General features: G+C 36.9%; 1 protein-coding gene across 1 annotated transcript in view; it reads left to right on the top strand.

The window, feature by feature from the left end:
- DNAH7 (dynein axonemal heavy chain 7) overlaps positions 1–17,971 on the top strand; it is an 82,106-nt gene that overhangs the window by 26,088 nt on the left and 38,047 nt on the right. Inside the window, exons 20-38 of the mRNA XM_054381194.1 lie at positions 1,016–1,214; positions 1,758–1,898; positions 2,663–2,875; positions 3,772–3,881; positions 4,312–4,480; positions 4,669–4,771; positions 4,873–5,000; positions 6,141–6,353; positions 7,372–7,470; positions 8,279–8,527; positions 9,122–9,271; positions 9,788–9,970; positions 10,795–10,971; positions 11,254–11,385; positions 12,041–12,265; positions 13,622–13,819; positions 15,148–15,303; positions 16,491–16,659; positions 17,369–17,495. Of these exons, the coding sequence (XP_054237169.1) occupies positions 1,016–1,214; positions 1,758–1,898; positions 2,663–2,875; positions 3,772–3,881; positions 4,312–4,480; positions 4,669–4,771; positions 4,873–5,000; positions 6,141–6,353; positions 7,372–7,470; positions 8,279–8,527; positions 9,122–9,271; positions 9,788–9,970; positions 10,795–10,971; positions 11,254–11,385; positions 12,041–12,265; positions 13,622–13,819; positions 15,148–15,303; positions 16,491–16,659; positions 17,369–17,495 (3,141 nt within the window). The remainder of the gene's footprint in view (positions 1–1,015; positions 1,215–1,757; positions 1,899–2,662; positions 2,876–3,771; positions 3,882–4,311; positions 4,481–4,668; positions 4,772–4,872; positions 5,001–6,140; positions 6,354–7,371; positions 7,471–8,278; positions 8,528–9,121; positions 9,272–9,787; positions 9,971–10,794; positions 10,972–11,253; positions 11,386–12,040; positions 12,266–13,621; positions 13,820–15,147; positions 15,304–16,490; positions 16,660–17,368; positions 17,496–17,971) is intronic.

The following is a 17,971-nucleotide window of genomic DNA, read 5'->3' as shown; positions in this document are numbered from 1 at the left end:
TCTCACTGACAGTCATGGTATCTGCTTGGTTAGATTTTAGGATAGGTGAATGCAGAGTAATTCTTAGTGTGGGTAATTAAGTTCAGTTCTGTTTTCCAAACTAGTAACCCTTCCATCCACTGGTTTTCAGAAGAATCAGAACTCCATATAGTGATTTATGGTGTAATTAACATACCTGATTTTTCCCAATATAAAAGTAAGTATCAAATGGGCCTGTCTAGCACTGACTTGAGTTTTATTCTTTTAGGGACAGTCCTAATTAAAGGTTTTCAGAAATTTTTTACTGAACTTTAGCTCTCTCTGGGATTGCTATTCCCCAACCTCATTCAGAGTTCGAAACAGTATATCTCAATATTAAGTCCTTTTCACACTGAGTGGAATTAACTCTGTGAAGATTCCAGCAGGTGTGATCTTGTTAAGCAATATAACTTTCTCTATAAGCAGAGGAGTTGGAGTTTGATTCCAGTATGCTGACTTGATAGCGTTTGGTGAGTGCAGTGCAAGGTCATGCGAGAATAAGAATAAAAATGACAAAATGCCATCTCAGTCACAGAGAAATATTATTACAGTGCTGTGAACAGGATAAGAGATCTTGTGAGGAAAAAAAACTTAGAAGGGGTTTTAAATTTATTACAAGGTACTGTGTTAAGGTTGCACATGGTTGTTTTTCCCAAATTCCTTAATGTTTACTCTGCTTTGATGGGAAGGTGTAAATAATGAAATGTTTTGTAGTCTAGATGAATTAGCAGTTAAAGAAAGAACACTTCTTTTTCCTTATATGCTACAGTGCCTAGAATACTTTACATCTTTAAACTGATCTTCAAAAAATCATTGTGGTAAGCATCTTGCAGTGGGTAGTACACAAGAATTGTTGAGGATCGACCTTTTTTTTAAACAGACTTAGGTCTTGTATGTACATTAGAAATTGTTTATTGTTTTTGTTTAAATTAGATCTTTGGTAGTGTTGGCAAGAAAAAATGGTCAGAAGCTTTTTAAAACTGGTTTTGCTTTCTAGAGTACAACCTCACTTGAAAAAGTGTTTTGAGGGAATTGCCAGAGTGGAATTTACTGATGTCTTAGATATTACACACATGAAAAGTAATGAAGGAGAGACTGTGGCACTCATAGAGACAATCTCGACATCAGAAGCTAGAGGTCAAGTTGAAAAATGGCTGCTTGAGCTGGAGGCAGCTATGCTGAAGTCTATTCACAAGGTAACAAGGCCAACCTCTTATTTTCTGAGTTGTCATTCAGATTGTTCTACATTTGATGAGGTGTTGAAGGAGAAGATTAAGATGTGACTGACTGTGGGTTTTTTTGGTAATATTCCCCTTAATGATGACTGCCTTAATCAAGACCCTGAACTCTTCAGATAGCAGATTGCATTGGGTTGGAAGGAACCCTCAAAGGACATTTTGTCCAAGCCCCCCTCAGTGAGCAGGGACACCTCCAACTAGATCAATATGGACACCAGGATGTCATGGGGGACAGTTTTAAACACTTTACACAAGCCCAAGTAGTTCTCTGCAATCACGTGTTTCATATTGTAACTTGTAACATATTATGATGTTTTGGGCTTTTTTGAGCTTTGCTGAGAGATTTATTGCAAATGTCAATGTATGTAATTGAATTTGAGTCTGAATCTAGATCCTGATTTTTATTTTTTTGAAATAAAAAAAATAATCGAACCTAAATAATTCTAAAGCAGAACAGTTGCTGTTTTCACATGTAATTTTAGTTACCTTTTTCCTCTCTAGGTCATTGGCGATGCGATTGAAGCTTATCCAAAAACTCCACGTGTAAACTGGGTGAGAGAGTGGCCTGGACAAACAGTTCTGTGTGTATCCCAAACTTTCTGGACAATGCAAGTGCAGATGTCTATTAGAAATGGTCAAAGGGTAAGAATATTTAAAACTTCAGTAATACTTAGTGCTGTTTCTGATGATGGGCTAGGACCAGCACGGGAAGGTATTTTGTCAAGTAATGACTGTATGTGTCTGGCTGGTGCAGAATTTATAATCCATCAGCTAATGCTGGTTGGAACAAAGGTACTTAAAGTACTGGATTAAGATGCAGGATGTGTGTTTTGTAGAACCTTTCTTCTGTTTATCACTAGAGCTTAATGCTGTCACCTGTTTGATTTGGAAGCATTCCACAATTGCTACCATCAGCTAAGGCAACTCAATTGTCACTCCCTTGTGTTTGGAGAGAAAGAAACATCAAGGTGTTCACAGCTAGACATAAAGAGAGAACCTTTGTGGCACTTGATGATGCTCTCACTTGTTTTCTTCCGTATGTTTTGCAATGCCATATCAATTAAAGGAACTTTACTGTATTGTGGTTTTGAATTCTGCCTCTTCATAAATATCTAAGCTGGACAAATACAAAGTTAAGTATACCACAAACACAAAGATAGGGACTGTTTCTTGTCTTCCAGGAAAATGATAGTGTATGCTGGGTTTTTTCCATTTATATATATATGTGTGTGTGTGTGTGTGTATTTATATATATAAAATTTTTACAATATGGTTCTGTAAAAGTAGAAGGGCATCATACCACTGTTATAGTGAGAAGGAACATTTGAATACAGAGAAAGAAGAGTAATACAAGAAAAAATAATCATGCCTTAGATTTGTTGTGCAACTTCTTAACATTTTTGTAGGCACTTGAGGATTTTTTGGAGCAGAATAACAAACAGATTGAGGACATTGTCACCTTGGTGCGAGGAAAGCTGTCTAAGCAAAATCGAGTGACTCTGGGAGCACTTGTTGTGCTGGACGTTCATGCTAGGGATGTTCTTGCATCTCTAATAACCAAGGAAGTCAAAGATGAAAGTGATTTTGAATGGTTAAGTCAACTTAGGTACTACTGGGAGGTAAGTGATACTTCTCAGTCCTGTTAGAAAGTAATTTCTGTTCACAGTCTTACAATCTCTGCTTGGTTGCTCACCCAGAGAATAGTTACGCTACTAGGAGAATTTCTGCTAATAAGAGAAGACCTATAACCAGTAACTTTATGGATTGCCAACTAGAATGGCCACCAGCCAGGTGCAGACAGCTTTTAATTAAAATTCCTTTTTTTCATCCGTGCTGAGCATCAGAACATTTGTTGAATTTGCAGGGGGGTGTTGCTGACAATATGTATTCACTTCAAGACTGTATTTTGGTTTTCTGATTCTACAGGACAGAGAATGCTTTAGGGAAGATGATTTTCAATTAGAGGTTTTTCATCAGACTTACTGTCTGTATTACTTTATTTGTGTATTACATTTACTGAAGAAATAACAGTGTTTATACTGGGTAGTGGTAGGGTGCCATATTTTACATTCATCAGAAAGAGATTTCCTGTAACACAGAAGACATTGCATGTGAAATTAAAACAAAATGTGCATGTATAGATTGTGTATTGCTGTGTCAGCTATCAGATTGCCAGTAAGTACAGCTACTGGTCATGATTACTTCTCTTTACCTTTCAGAAAGTCTGTTAACGTTCTAAGTAGCTACACAAGTTGGTTTTACACTGATAGGATCATTTTTAGGTAGCTATTGATGTAGAAAATGGCCTTTTTTTGTTCAGTACTTCAGTATTGGTTAATTGGCAATTTAGTTTGTATTTGAGTTACAGTGAAAGTAGTGTCTCAGAGCAATCAGAAGTCTGACATGTAATTGTTTCTAACAGCATCACATCTGTTAAGGAACCCAAGAGTGTTGAGTTGTGGGTATGGGGTTTAAAAAATTATTTAATCTATAAAATGAACACCTTGTTCTGTAGGATGGACAACTGGAAACAAAGATGATCAATGCTGGGCTGAGGTATGGGTATGAATATCTTGGCAATACTCCAAGGCTGGTTATTACCCCACTCACAGACAGATGCTACAGGTAAAATTGCAAGTTACTAAATGTACTGTATTGGTAAGAATTTAGTTAGCTGAGATATTTTCATCAGTCCTGAGAAGAGCTGACTCCAGAATTGGTTTCTTTTATGCTGTAATAGGTATATAATTAGAATAAGATACATTCCTATTGGTGGAATAGAATTGATCCTGTGTGAATAGTTTAATTTATGACAAAATTAATTATAGTGCCACAAAGATTAATAATAAATTATGAGAGGATTTAGATTTAGCAGATGTGAACTAGTAAATGTCATTTGTAAAGTACAGCTGGCCAGAAGCAAGCAAACTCCTGCACCATCACAGGAAAAATTAGGCAGGAAACAGATCTGTAAAAGTTTCTGGTAAAAATTGGAGCAGCTGGAAAAATAGCATTAAAATTGGTACTTTTTTTTTCTTTCCTATTTTGTTTCCAGAACCCTGTTTGGTGCATTAAACCTACATCTTGGAGGTGCCGCTGAAGGTCCTGCTGGAACTGGAAAAACAGAAACTACCAAAGATTTAGCAAAGGCTTTAGCTAAACAGTGTGTGGTTTTCAATTGTTCCGATGGATTGGATTACCTTGCCTTAGGAAAATTTTTTAAGGTTTGGATAGCTCTTGAGGGTCATGTTCTCCATTTTTAAACAAGTGACATCTTCAGTGACTTTATCAGTTAGTGCTCTGTGTCAGAGCACTCTGGATCAGTCCTTTGTGCATTACAGCAGTATTAGGGTTGATCAGCATGTCCAAAGTAAGTCATTACCTAGTAATTAGTTGCACCTGTCTCTTGTAGGGTTTATTGTCTTCTGGAGCATGGGCTTGCTTTGATGAATTCAACAGGATTGATTTGGAAGTACTCTCTGTGGTTGCTCAGCAGATTTTTACTATCCAAAGAGGTAAACTGTTGTTTTAATTGTATCTTTTGCTTACCTATGACAAACAATAAAGATGCAACAAAACCTGCTCATCAGTGACGTTAGTTTTTATTTCTTCATAGGCATTAATTCTGGATCTGACCTATTAGTATTTGAAGGAACTGAACTGAAACTGAATCCTACATGTGCTGTCTTCATTACCATGAATCCTGGTTATGCTGGCCGTTCAGAGCTGCCTGATAATCTGAAGGTATTGTAACACCTGTCATTTTATCACTTTAAATATCAGGAAGTAAAAGAAGAAATCACTTTTTGGCAAATGAATAAGTTTTTAGGAGTATTTAGTATTGTTTACCTTAGTTTTCATTACACTGGTGTAGAAATCATCTTCTTTGAGAAGAAAAAGAAATTAGAAGGGATTATTGGTCTGAAAAGTAAGAATAAACTAAATTCCAAAATGTTAGGAAGTGGTTGCTTGATTCAAAGGCTGACTGTCAGGGTTGAAAAAAAACCCAGGAAGTAAAAAACTCCCAAATTTTCTGTATTTCCTTGCTAAGCACCTTAAAGTACAAAAGGGAACACTTTCTAGTGTGTACAACCTGTGGATGCTTTCTTACTGATGAATTAAAATATGAGGGTTTATTAATTCTATCTCTTGAGTTGATCTGAGGGTACTCATGCTCTTTTTAATGTAAGATTTCTATTCTTCTGAAGTCCATTGTTGGGTGCTTTATCCTTTCTTACTCCTTAGATACATTTGTCCTGCCTCCATAGAAAGAAAAAGAAATCAAAAAAATAATGGACAAACAGCAATGGGGAAAAGTAAAGTCTTTGTCAATATTTCAATAGTTCACTTGCTAACACAATGCGTGAATCTAAGCTTCAAAAGTCCTATTTGTGTAGCTGAAAGGACAATGTAAAAAAACCTTGTGGTAGAATGTGAAAAGTAACTAAAGTTTTGTCTGAAAGTATTATGATGTTTGTTTGGTGGAACAGTGGTAAAATTGAACACAGGCTGCAGCTGAACATTGTTTAAGTAGGAGCCCGACATCATTAACTGTTTTGTGGTGGTTGGATTGTACCCCTTATTCCTTGTACAGCTTGTGGTCTTCTGTGTGGTTTTGTGGTTAATTTTGAATGAGGAGGACCTACAACCAGGAATTGTCATAGTGCAAAAAGAAAGTATTTCTGAGCATTTCTGAAAAGCCATTGGAGACATTATTGTCATAATTGCAAGTTAAATTTGTTTGGCTGTCACTCTATTAATGAAATAATGATGTGACCCCCTGTTTTATCTAATTGTAGAGAAAAGTTGGTGTATAATAACACGTGTATAATGGGGTGTATAATCCCATTTTCTGAAGGGATATTTTGCATGCATGTTTTACAGGCTCTCTTCAGACCGGTAGCTATGATGGTTCCTGACTATGCCATGATTGCAGAGATTGTTCTGTATTCCTGTGGGTTCGTTACTGCTCGACCTCTGTCTGTGAAGATTGTAGCTACCTACCGGCTGTGCTCAGAGCAGCTGTCTTCTCAGCACCACTATGATTATGGCATGAGAGCTGTGAAGTCAGTGCTCACTGCTGCCGGCAACCTGAAGGTAAGTGATTTCTTGGATGTTCTTCGTCATCCTGTAGCTTAGTAAGATGTTCTGGTACTAGAAGGTAGATTGTTCTACACAGCTGTGTGTGGAAATGGAAAGGGTGTGTAGTAGAGCATGACCTAGGAGAAGTCAAGAAGAGATGAAGCTACCAGGCCATTCACTACGCTACTTGTCGCTGAATGAGAGCTTGTTAAATGCATTGATTATCTTTCAACAATTGTGGTTACAAATGTCCTGTGGCTTGGCTCTACTTTCTTAGCAGGTTCAGATACATTTGCCATACTCTGTGAATACTTTCCAGTAACACCTTGGCTATTACCCACCACATAGGACTTTGATCGCTCTTACCTCAAAGAAAAGTGGTGTATGATGTAGTGTTTTGGTTTGACTTGCCTTCTGGGTGAATGCAGATGCTGGACTAAGAAAATCAGCTGTTGTTTTATTAACTCAGTTTTATTGGGGCAGACTGGTATAGTTTGTAGTTCTCTTCCATTACAGTTTTTTTTTTTCAACCTACAATCTTACCATTACAAACAAACTCTGCAAACTTCCAAGTTGGTAGCTAAGCTATGTGTTGTAGCAAAGGACTCACATTTTGCATTTTTTCCAATAACCTGGGAGAGACCTGTGTGTGCAAGCTGTCAGAATTTCCACTTGCTGAAGGCAGAAGTTTTATGTCAAAGCAGGGGAAATTACCCTTCTTGGTAAGAAAAGGAATACATCTCAAGAAGCAAAAAATGTATGGTTTAAATAAAAATGTCACGTTTATAGTAACACGCCTCACTGAGCATAAACTCATGTGAAACGGGTCTGACTGTAGAAACATACTGCAAACACCTTGCTATAAATATATTAGCATGCATCCAGGATATTTGTTGTTACCAGTGCACCTGAACCTGCCAAAACCATTGCACAGATGCACAACAGGAAATGTTCAGTAAGACAGCTGAGTTGGACATGTACTTTTTTTTTTAAAGTATAGCAATTATCTAACACTACTTTTTCTATTTTTAAGCTGAAATATCCAGCGGAAGATGAAGAAATTTTGCTGCTTAGATCCATTACTGATGTCAACCTGCCGAAATTCTTGTCTCATGATATTCCACTTTTTGAGGTAGAAAACATACAGTTTTTTAGCTAAAAATACTTGAAATGGTATCATACTATTTTTATATAGGATATATCCAAGATTTCAAGAATATTCTTCTGAAATTGGTAGGCACTGGTAGTCTCCTCTTCAGAAAAGAAAAATCAGGATTTTCATTTAAAATGTAAAAAACAGTAAACAGACCTATGAGGCCCACATTCATTCTTGCCCTGAGCTGATCTCAAAACTGACCTGAATAAAATGATCTACAAATTGCTGCTCTGATTTCCAGAATGCACTAACACAGTGTAGTGCTCTAACCCCAGTCAGCAACCAAAAATAAAGTGAGGACCTTTTTCAACGTTAGTGGAAAAATCTTATGTGAAAAAAAGAATTTGTTTCTTCGTATACAGCCATGGGAACTTGAGTGCAGTTCTACACACAACATCAAAAGCTCTTGCCAGTTCTTTTCTACAGGAATAGAGATATTTTAGTGGTCATATTAGTTACAATTACATCTTCCATGCATAAATAATTATTAATATATACTTATTAAAATTAACTAAAATGATTAACACATAAGCTCATGTTTATCAGGAAAGAATATGCTTAGATAGTTAATCACTTCTGTGTGCCCAGGTAAAGATGAAAAAAGTACATGAAAAAAATCTGTAACAAATTACAAAGTCAGAACTTTGGCTTGTGAAATTCACAATTATTTTGTATTGATCAAAATAGGTATTATTCTGCCTCTTGACAACAAAGGGTTGATTGCACGAGTTTCAAACCAAACGGCTGTGACAATAAGTATATTTCCAATTAATTGTTTGGATAGGGTATTACTTCTGACTTGTTTCCTGGCGTGAAGCTACCAAAACCAGACTACAATGACCTATTGGATGCCATCAGGAAAAACTGTGATGCTCTGAATTTGCAAATGACCGATGCCTTTACCAAGAAGATCCTGCAGCTCTATGAGATGATGATTGTGCGCCATGGCTTTATGATAGTTGGAGAGCCTTTTGGGGGAAAAACATCTGCTTACCGAGTTCTGGCAGGAGCACTGGGAGACATGTGTGAGAAGGTATCCAAACAGGTTTATAAATGATTCTGGCAAAAACTCTTTTCAAACAGATGTTATAAACATATTTTAGTATTCATGCTGAATGCAGAATTTACTTTAAGTAACTTAAAAGTATAAGGAGAAGCTGCGTTTCCAAACTTAGGTAAGCTAGGATGACTCGGTTCTAAAACCACACATTTCATGTGTTTCTACACATGGTGTTTAAATTCTTCTGTTGGACTGGCCAAAGAAAGAATTAGCTACCTAAAATTTTAAGATAACCTGTTCCTTGTGAAAGCTTTGTACCAGATTTTCAACTTATTCTCATGAAAGCTACTGAACTCTTGTTCTAAAACGAATACTCTCTTTTAAACTGCTAGTTCTCATTTACCAAGCCACTGTTCAGTATTCAAATTAAGACTCCTGTTGACCTATGATAAAGTTGGGATAGTTGTACTTAGACACCTGTTAACCATCTTCCAAATGCAATGTGTGATGTCTCTCCTGCTGTAAATGGATGAAAGTTTAATGAAGATTTACTGTGTCAATTAAAAAAAAAGGCATAATAAATTGCCTGTTTGGTGTTAATAGATTTTATTGCTGTTGTGTCTTCAGGGGGTGATGGAAGAAAACAAAGTTCAGATCACTGTTCTAAATCCCAAATCCATAACAATGGGTCAGCTGTATGGACAATTTGATCCAGTCTCACATGAATGGTCAGATGGCATTCTAGCAGTGAGCTTCAGAGCATTTGCTTCTTCCCCAGTAAGTACCTAACACACATACAGCGTTTTGGGAAGTGAATTCTCAGTTTATCCATTTTACATTTGAATTCCATGTTGTTCGCACACCCGTTGTACGATTCACATGCTTCATCATCTCAATGCAGAAACTGCAGTTTGGTTTGATTGTAGCATGCTCCATACAAAGTACTTTTTGGATGCTGGTGATCGAAGATTTCTGTTTCAGAATTCCTTATGTGAAGATGAAGGGGTTTGCTTGTTGGGTGCAGGTTATAAACAAATACTTAATCTTTCTACCATATTGTCATGCTTTGTTGTGTCATGTTACGGCCCAAATCTGTGCTGATTATGTGTGTGGGCATTTTGACATTTATTTTGGGAGGAACTGCTGAGCCTGACTTATTGCTGACCTTCCATTAAAGTCTAGTGAAAGATTTTCACTGTGTAATATAACTGTAGATCTCAAATGTATATTTTAAAATAAACATAATGAAATAAATAGAAAATGCCTGATTACAATTATTTTCTGCAAATTAAGACCCCAGATAGAAAATGGCTGGTGTTTGATGGACCAGTGGATGCAGTGTGGATTGAGAATATGAATACTGTGCTTGATGATAATAAAAAGTTGTGCCTCATGAGTGGAGAGATCATCACAATGTCACAGCAGATGAGCCTCATTTTTGAACCAATGGATTTAGAAGTTGCTTCTCCTGCTACTGTAAGTACCTGTCTTTGAAAAGCTGATTACAAACGTCTTTGATTACTGTGAGAGTTATTCTAACTTCTAGAAAATATACTTCACTGAGAACTGAATTATAAGTTTACATTTCTTTTGATATTTTTAAAGTAAAGGACCTTGTAGCTTAGTTTTCTTGTTTAAATTTTTCATAATCTTACAATATGATGTGAAAAATTACATATTTACATATCTAATGTAAATAATTACATATAGTACCTGTTCAGCATCCAGCCCTTGCAATTGCCTGGCAATAAAAATAAAATAATTCACATCCAACTCTTTAATCTCCTAGACCAATTCTGGTACAACCAACAATCCCCTAATTGCTGGAACTGTCTCTACCTGCCACACTTACTTTTTTCTGATGGTACTTTTTGGAATTCAAACTCTTAAATTTCTCTTAAATATGAATAAAGGGCCCAGATAATAATGTAAACAGATAAAAATATCTGATTATCCATACCAGGAAGGAAGTTTTACTTAAAAATTATATTAAAATTTAAATTTATTGTTAAGCACTCCAATAGTTTATTGTCTTTTGTGACCTTACTTTTGGAAACTATTTAAGAGGAAAATCTTGTCTTTAATATTAGGTCTCCTGCTGGCTGAAGAAATAGAGCTCTAGAGCTTGCTCCAGGGCTAACAGAACCCCACTATACACTTCATAGCAGCTTCTCATAATCCCAGAAACTGTTGTTACACTGAGGGTTGGGTTATTACAGATAGGAATGGAATTTTAGAGGTTGCATAAGAGAAGATGTTCCTATTTGGTTCTTTTTTCCCCCCTTTTTTTTTTTTTTCAGGTTTCCAGGTGTGGTATGATCTATATGGAGCCCCATATGTTAGGCTGGAGACCATTAATGATGTCTTGGCTAAATACAATGCACTCAGGAGTCAGCTCTGTTCATAAAGAATTTATAACAGGCCTGTTTGACAGAATGGTTCCACTCTGTCTTGAGTTTATCAGGAAACACACAAAGGTAGGAGAAAGAATTTTCCAAGGAACTAGGGAACTTCCAAGTACCAAAGGAACGAATTGTTTTAATTGGATCATATTAATTTATTGCTTTTTAGAAAGAGCTGTTAAGATGAAGGCTGTGCACAAAGTTTTCACACCTTATTCAACTTGCTTCTGAATGTATTTTAGAAAGATTCATCTTACAGGATTTTTTAGCTTCATAGAGGGAAAACCCCTACCATCCAGTACAGCCTCCTTTCAGTGAGTAAAGCACACCTGCAACTGAGAGCACTTTTCTTTTCAGGAGCTGTCTCCTACTTCAGATACAAACTTAATTCGGTCCCTAATGAATCTGATGGACTGCATGATGGATGAATTTGCAGATGAAGATAAAGTTAAAACTATGAAGGACGATGACATTTTCTCTTGGCTTGAGGTAGGCAGTTTGTTTAACATCCAGAATAGGGGATTCCAAACCAGGCTGTAGTGAAATGGACTCCAGGAGCAATAAACTCTATATTCTGTAATTAGACTGTATCTTTTATAATATCTGTTGAGGAAAATAACATTATATGCTTTATAATTGATACATTGTTGAGTCTGATATGTTTCATGTCTTGATATAAATGTAACAAAGTTTATACAAACCAGACAAAATTGTACGTTATTATCCAGTATCTTTTATCCCTGTTTATTCCTGTTAGATCAATGCTATCTAAGTGCTGCAATTCATGGCAAGCCCTGTTAGCAGACATAGCCATCACTCTGTGAGACAGACCTTTGAATAACAGAGAGATAATCTAAACTGTTCTGGAATCAACAGCAGTCTGTACTGAACTATCTCAAAATCACAGCTCCCTGCTGAGCAGGTCAGGCATTCTGCTGCCAGGCAAAGGTGATCAGATGCTGATAGTTAACACAACAGTGTTCTCTTGTACCAGCAGCATGCTTCCATGCCACATACATTGAATCAGCTTGGTCCAGTATCATTCTACCGCGATTTGTGGCAGAGATTTCTTTGATTTCAGTGAACAAGAATTTTGTAATATGCAGATACTGAAGCTGCATTTTGTTTTTTTTTCCAACTCTAGGGTATGTTTTTGTTTTCACTGGTATGGTCTGTGGGAGCTACCTGCAAGGGAGACGATCGACTGAAATTTGACAGAGTCCTGCGAGAAATGCTTAATGGATCCATTAGTGAGGAGACAAGAGAGCAGTACAAGTTGTTGGGCAGTATTGATCAGCTGCTTTCTACAGCTTTCACAGTCCCCTTTCCAGCAGAAGGAACAATTTATGATTATAGGTTTGTGAAAAAGGTGAGGATTACAAACATGGAGGCCTCCATTTGGAGCTCATCTTCCATGAATACTGCCAGCTCTGTGCTGTTATTGTAAATGTGTTTCTGCTGCTTTTATCACTGAACAGGCCAGACATCTGCCCTTCTAAGCTGGTGATGGGTTGGTGTTCTGGCTAGGACTTGCAGTGCCAAAGCCTGTCGTTTTGGCTAATGAATAACTGCCTCTTGTGGCAGAAGAGGTTTGCAGCAAATCTCAACTAGTTCTTTTTTTTGTTGGTTTCTTTTTTTTTATCCTTGGTTTCTTGCAAGATTATTGTATTTGAATTTTCAGGCTTTTCTTAGGTTGAGGAAGCCCTTGATACACTTCAGGCCATAACTTTTCATTACCCTAGCAGGCTACTATGCTGCTGCTGCTTCTCTGCCTCTTTTTCCTGGGATTACAATGTGAATCCATAATATGTCTCTCGCGGTGGAGAATAAAACTTCACCCACTGGATCTGGTGTACTGCAGCCTACAAGATAAAGTAAATGTGCTTTTTTTTCAGTGTGTCATGCCTTTGAAGTCCTGTTGCAGCTCATGCAGGACTTCCTTGCCAGAGAAAATGGCTGAGGCTTCAGTCAGCAGTAAAGGCTATATGTCTTCTGTTCACAACCCATAAAAATGTGTTCTTCCAGTAAAGGACATTTTGTGTTCAGAGGTGGGGATGTGGTCCCTCTAGGAAAGACTTAAGATAAGACCAATCTCTATGAATTTCATATTTACTTTTGCCCCAAGATCTACATTTTTGGGATAGGATAGAAGATGTTCAGTTGTTTCAGGGTTATTTACAATTATTTTTTATCTCCTCATATTGATTTACTGCTGGAAAAGTGTCAAGATTCCTCTAGTAGACTGATCTGAAAGAGAAATCTTTGTTCTGGAGCTTCAGAACTACCAAATCGACCCTCAGATGTCATAGCTTTTTTATGTTTTTTTATGAAGGAGAGCCTGTGAAAAGGCTGAGTATGCTTTTTTAGTTTGTGATTACAGTTATACAGTAATTTTGTCTATTATTAGATATGTCTATACTATATGTAATGTAGATATAAATATCTATAATTTTCCACCTATATACCTAAAATATATGCACAGGTAGGGGGCATATAGTCCTTGTCTTTCAGTAATTGCATGCTCATGTTTCTTTTTAAGTACTCTCAGACTGTGAGAGCACTGCATTCTGAAACAAACCTAGAGAATTATTGTTTAATCCTTTTCAAAATGTGTTAATAACTCCATCTGTTAAGTCCTAGAACTTCAAGTTTTCTATTGCCATTGGTTCTATGTTGTTTGTTCCTGTTTATAATAAATACCTGACTTTGTTATAAATTAAAATAGGGAGCAGGAATGTGGGAACCCTGGGTGGAAACACTCAAATCAGCTCCTCCTATACCTGATGATATGATGTTTAATGAAATAATTGTACCAACTCTGGATACTGTTCGATACATGGCGCTGATGGAACTGCTGACAGTGCATCAAAAGCCTTCTATATTCGTGGGGCCAACAGGAACTGGAAAAAGTACCTATATTACTGTAAGTGCTTTTGATGCTGACATTAGACATGGTTATAAATATGGGAAGATGAGGAATAGTTTGGTAGCTTTTTTTTTTCTTTAAGAGGGAAAATGAGATATGAATTGTCAGATATTACAAAATGAAATTATGGGCAACTAAAAATGCAGTTGTATAGCAAAAGGTGGTGGATTTAGGGTTTAGTTTTTATTTTCTTTTCTACACTTTCAGACCAAATACTTAAGAAGCACCAAGATACCTGCTGGAATAAACCCCAACAGGAGTCTTTGAGTTTCATCCCCGAATTGATTTTCTTTGCATTGTGGTTATAGATATAGCTGGGATAGTCCACACAGACATAGAAAAGACTAAAATATTGAATAAGTCATCCATCAAGGAGTGCTCAAGACAGTGTCACACTGTGCAATTGAAAGTAGACTTTATTATCTTTGGGAATCTTGTGCTATTGGGAGAGAGTATTTCCTTCTTTTCATCTTCAGTCACCAATTGATGGTTTGTTCACTTCAATTTTGTGATGTGGTTATTAAAATAGCACTATGGGTAATAAAAACAACAAAACCAAACAAAACCAACCACCACAACAAAAAAAACCCCCAAACACAAACAAACAAAAAAACCCCAAACAACAAACTCCCAAAACTCTAATGGTCTAGATTTAACATTTTAGACAAGTTTTCATTCCTCAGACAGATCTGACAGATGCTTTGGGTTCTCTGAGTTCCATCTAGATCAGTGGGCAAATACACTTCTGAGGCAAGAAGGGATGATGTGAGTGGAGCTAGAGCAAAGCCATTAGTGCATTGTAGCTAATGAGATTCTCTAGATAAAGGGAGAAGCCATTACTCTGAGCAACACAAATCTGATTTTCTATGTTCTTTTTTCCTCCAGTATGTCTTTTGTAAAGGGTTTTGCTTTTGTTGATTGCTCCAGTGCAATCAGTATGAAGCCTGTGTACACTCAACTGTTTTGCAGAGGGAGCAAAACTTGAAAGTTATGTAAGCAGATAAAACAGATTTGGCTTCATGGTATTGAATCTTTTATCTTTCCTTCCTTTTATGTGATAAAAATCTGTGAAGTCACTGACTAAGGATTATTTAACTTAATTTTGTTTTTATATAAAGCCATCAAGTCACGTTCCTCTGTAATCTCTGTAAATTGTCATTGTTATATTTTTGTGCAGCAGCACAGTTTTGCCTTTCAAGGATAAAGATTAAACATTTTTCCTCCTGGAAAAAACTCTATAGTCTGTTTGATTGTTTGCTATAGTGCTGTAAAATTTGTTTATCTGTCTGTAGAGTTTGACTTTCTCCTTTCCACAATCCTTCCAGAATTTTCTTTTAAACAATCTAAATAAAGAAGTCTACAAGCCACTGCTCATTAACTTTTCAGCACAGACTACTGCAGCTCAGATTCAGAATATTATAATGTCTAAGTTGGATAAAAGGAGAAAAGGTGTTTTTGGACCTCCTCTTGGGCAGCGAATGGTAAATGATGTATTTCTGTCTGTAAATAAGTGTTTAAATGCAAACAAATATGTGCATGCATTATGTTCTCAGCTGATCACAAGTGACAGTAGGAAAAGATGCTCCATTTTAAATAAATTGGCAGAGTCCTAATTCTCTGCTTCCTTCACATTTCTCCCTGTAATATGCATCCTATTTTGACCAACAGAAGAAAATGTTATGTATGATATGAATAACTGTGAACAGGATTGGCATAGTTCCCCCTTCATATTTCATGATACTAGCCCCAAGATAAGACTTCTGGGTGGGTGAGCTTGTTGCTGGTGTGAAATCAGTGTTGAGAAATCAGTACTGAGCCTGAGAGTTCGATTAGGAGAACTCCAAGGTTCCTTCCAGCCTGGATAGTTCAATTATTTCCTAAGTATTAAAGGAGATTTGAATCTTTTATGATGTTACCACTGATGCCTGCCAAACCCTTAAAGATCAAAGGACTTCTGAGTACTCAGAAGCTCAAGAAGGATGTTAGAAAAGACCTCCATTTTTTTTTTCCGGTGTGAGCAAATCCTTTTCTCCTCTCTCTAGAAGAGAGGAGAAGAGGTAGTGGAAGCCCCATCCCTGGAAGTTTTTAAGGCCAGGCTGGAAGTGGCTATGGGCTACCTGATCTAGTGGAAAGTGTTCCTGTGCATGGCACAGGGGGCTTGGAACTAGATGATCCTCGAGGTGCCTTCCAAACCTGATGGTTCTGTGATGCTAAATCTAAGGAGTTTCCATTCTCTCTCTCTTTTTTGCTTTTTTTTTTTCTTCTTTCAACCCAGATTAAGGGAAAAGTAAAAATGACTGTGTTTGAAGTGCAGTCACAGGTGTGTATGGTTTGATAATGGTACTTCTAGGATGCCTACAGACTTTTCATGTGTGCAGCCCTGGTTTTTTTTTTTTCCATTTCAGTATTTCCTAAATATCATTTAATAAATGTTTTTCATCAGGGACAAAATGTATTTTAAAGTCTCCCACTTCTTTTCTGATGTATTTTAGCCTAGTCTTCAAAATGTAAAGATATTTTCAAGGGAAAAACTTTATCCTGATCTGTATTAATCAAGAACACTTCACGCCATTTTCAGTATGTTGCCCGAATTACAGTTCAGTAAAATATAAATATACATATTCAGTAAATGAAGTAAATGCAAAACCCTTTCTGCTTTTCTTTTCAGGTAGTATTTGTAGATGATGTTAATATGCCAGCACGAGAGGTCTATGGTGCTCAGCCCCCTGTTGAATTACTACGGCAGTGGTTAGATCACTGGAATTGGTATGACCTTAAGGACTGCTCAATGATTAAACTTGTAGATGTTCAGATGATGTGTGCCATGGGACCACCAGGTAGGAATTGTGTCTTACATACTTTTTCCTGTTGCTTTTGCTTTGAGAGGATAAATAGATACCCAGTTTTACATTTTAGTTCTTTATGGCTATGCCTAGGATTCCAGGATCCCTATCCTTGCAGGAAACATGAGTAAAGTAGTTGAGGATCAGTAGAGAGACTACACAAGCCTGCCAGGAAGAAATAGTGCTTTTCAAGGAGACAATGTATCTACAGAATATTTATGAAATCCCTTTGGTCTAAGGAGATCCTCTATGAGCCTTCAGCCAATTTCTGGTTTATGTCCTCATATTTCCATATGCAGCTTCATTATCCAGTTCACAGTCCAGTCATGAAAACTGCCGACTTTGGAACTGGGATAAAATGTCAATGGAATAAAATAGCATTACTTCTAGAGGCTTCTGTTGTTGGCCTGCTTGGAAAAATCAAAAGCATGGGTTTGGAAGTTTTCTACCAGAAGCATAGTTAAGTAGTGTCAAAGCTATCCATAGTTTGATTATTTCAGTCTGTGTTTTACAGACCGTTAGTTATAGGAGAACAGCCTGACACTGAGCTACAGGCTGCTTTCATTAAGTTTATGACAAGCAGTGGTACTTACCAGTGTGAGCCTGCTAGCTGATCAAACATGAATGTCAGCAAAAAATGGCCAGGTTTGATGGTTGTATTTTAAATGTTTCTGTTACATTGTTAATGCTTTCTAACCTTTAGGTGGTGGTCGGAACCCAGTAACACCTCGATTCTTGCGACATTTCAACACAGTTACTATCAATGAGTTTGATGATGAGTCCATGTACACAATTTTCTCTAGAATCTTAGACTGGCATCTGACAGTACGGTAAGTGACCTCTGTGCACTGGGGAAAATCAAAGTTTAAATTAGTCCAAGACATGTTTGTAGGACACTGCTCTTGAGAGGAAATAATCTGTTATAACCTCTGCCTTTTGTGTTATTCATTACTCTGCAGAAGTGTAGGGCTCATCTTAAAATACTCCCCTGGTAAAGTTCTTGTTCTGAAGTCTCTAACAAAGAGTAGAGTTAAATTAGCTGAGGCTAATTCAGTTAGTTGAGGTATTTATGCAATACAGTGTTCTTTAATGTATAATAAATAAATACAGAATTTGGATGGCCATTAATCAAAGAATAGAACTGGAAACTACTCTTAGATTTCCTGTGGTTTGAGAAAGCTTACTGTTTCTTGGGCCATTCACCAGTGCATGATTTTTAATTCCATTATTAAGAATGGACTTGAACTTTCATTGTCTGTGCATTCTGACAGCAAAGCCCCCAGAGATGCTCATACCCTGTTTCCAG

The sequence above is a fragment of the Indicator indicator genome, chromosome 5, assembly GCF_027791375.1.
Source record: "Indicator indicator isolate 239-I01 chromosome 5, UM_Iind_1.1, whole genome shotgun sequence".
In the NCBI taxonomy this organism is placed as follows: domain Eukaryota; kingdom Metazoa; phylum Chordata; class Aves; order Piciformes; family Indicatoridae; genus Indicator; species Indicator indicator.
The sequence above is the reverse complement of the archived record's forward strand: the minus strand, read 5'-3'. Positions and strand labels throughout refer to the sequence as shown.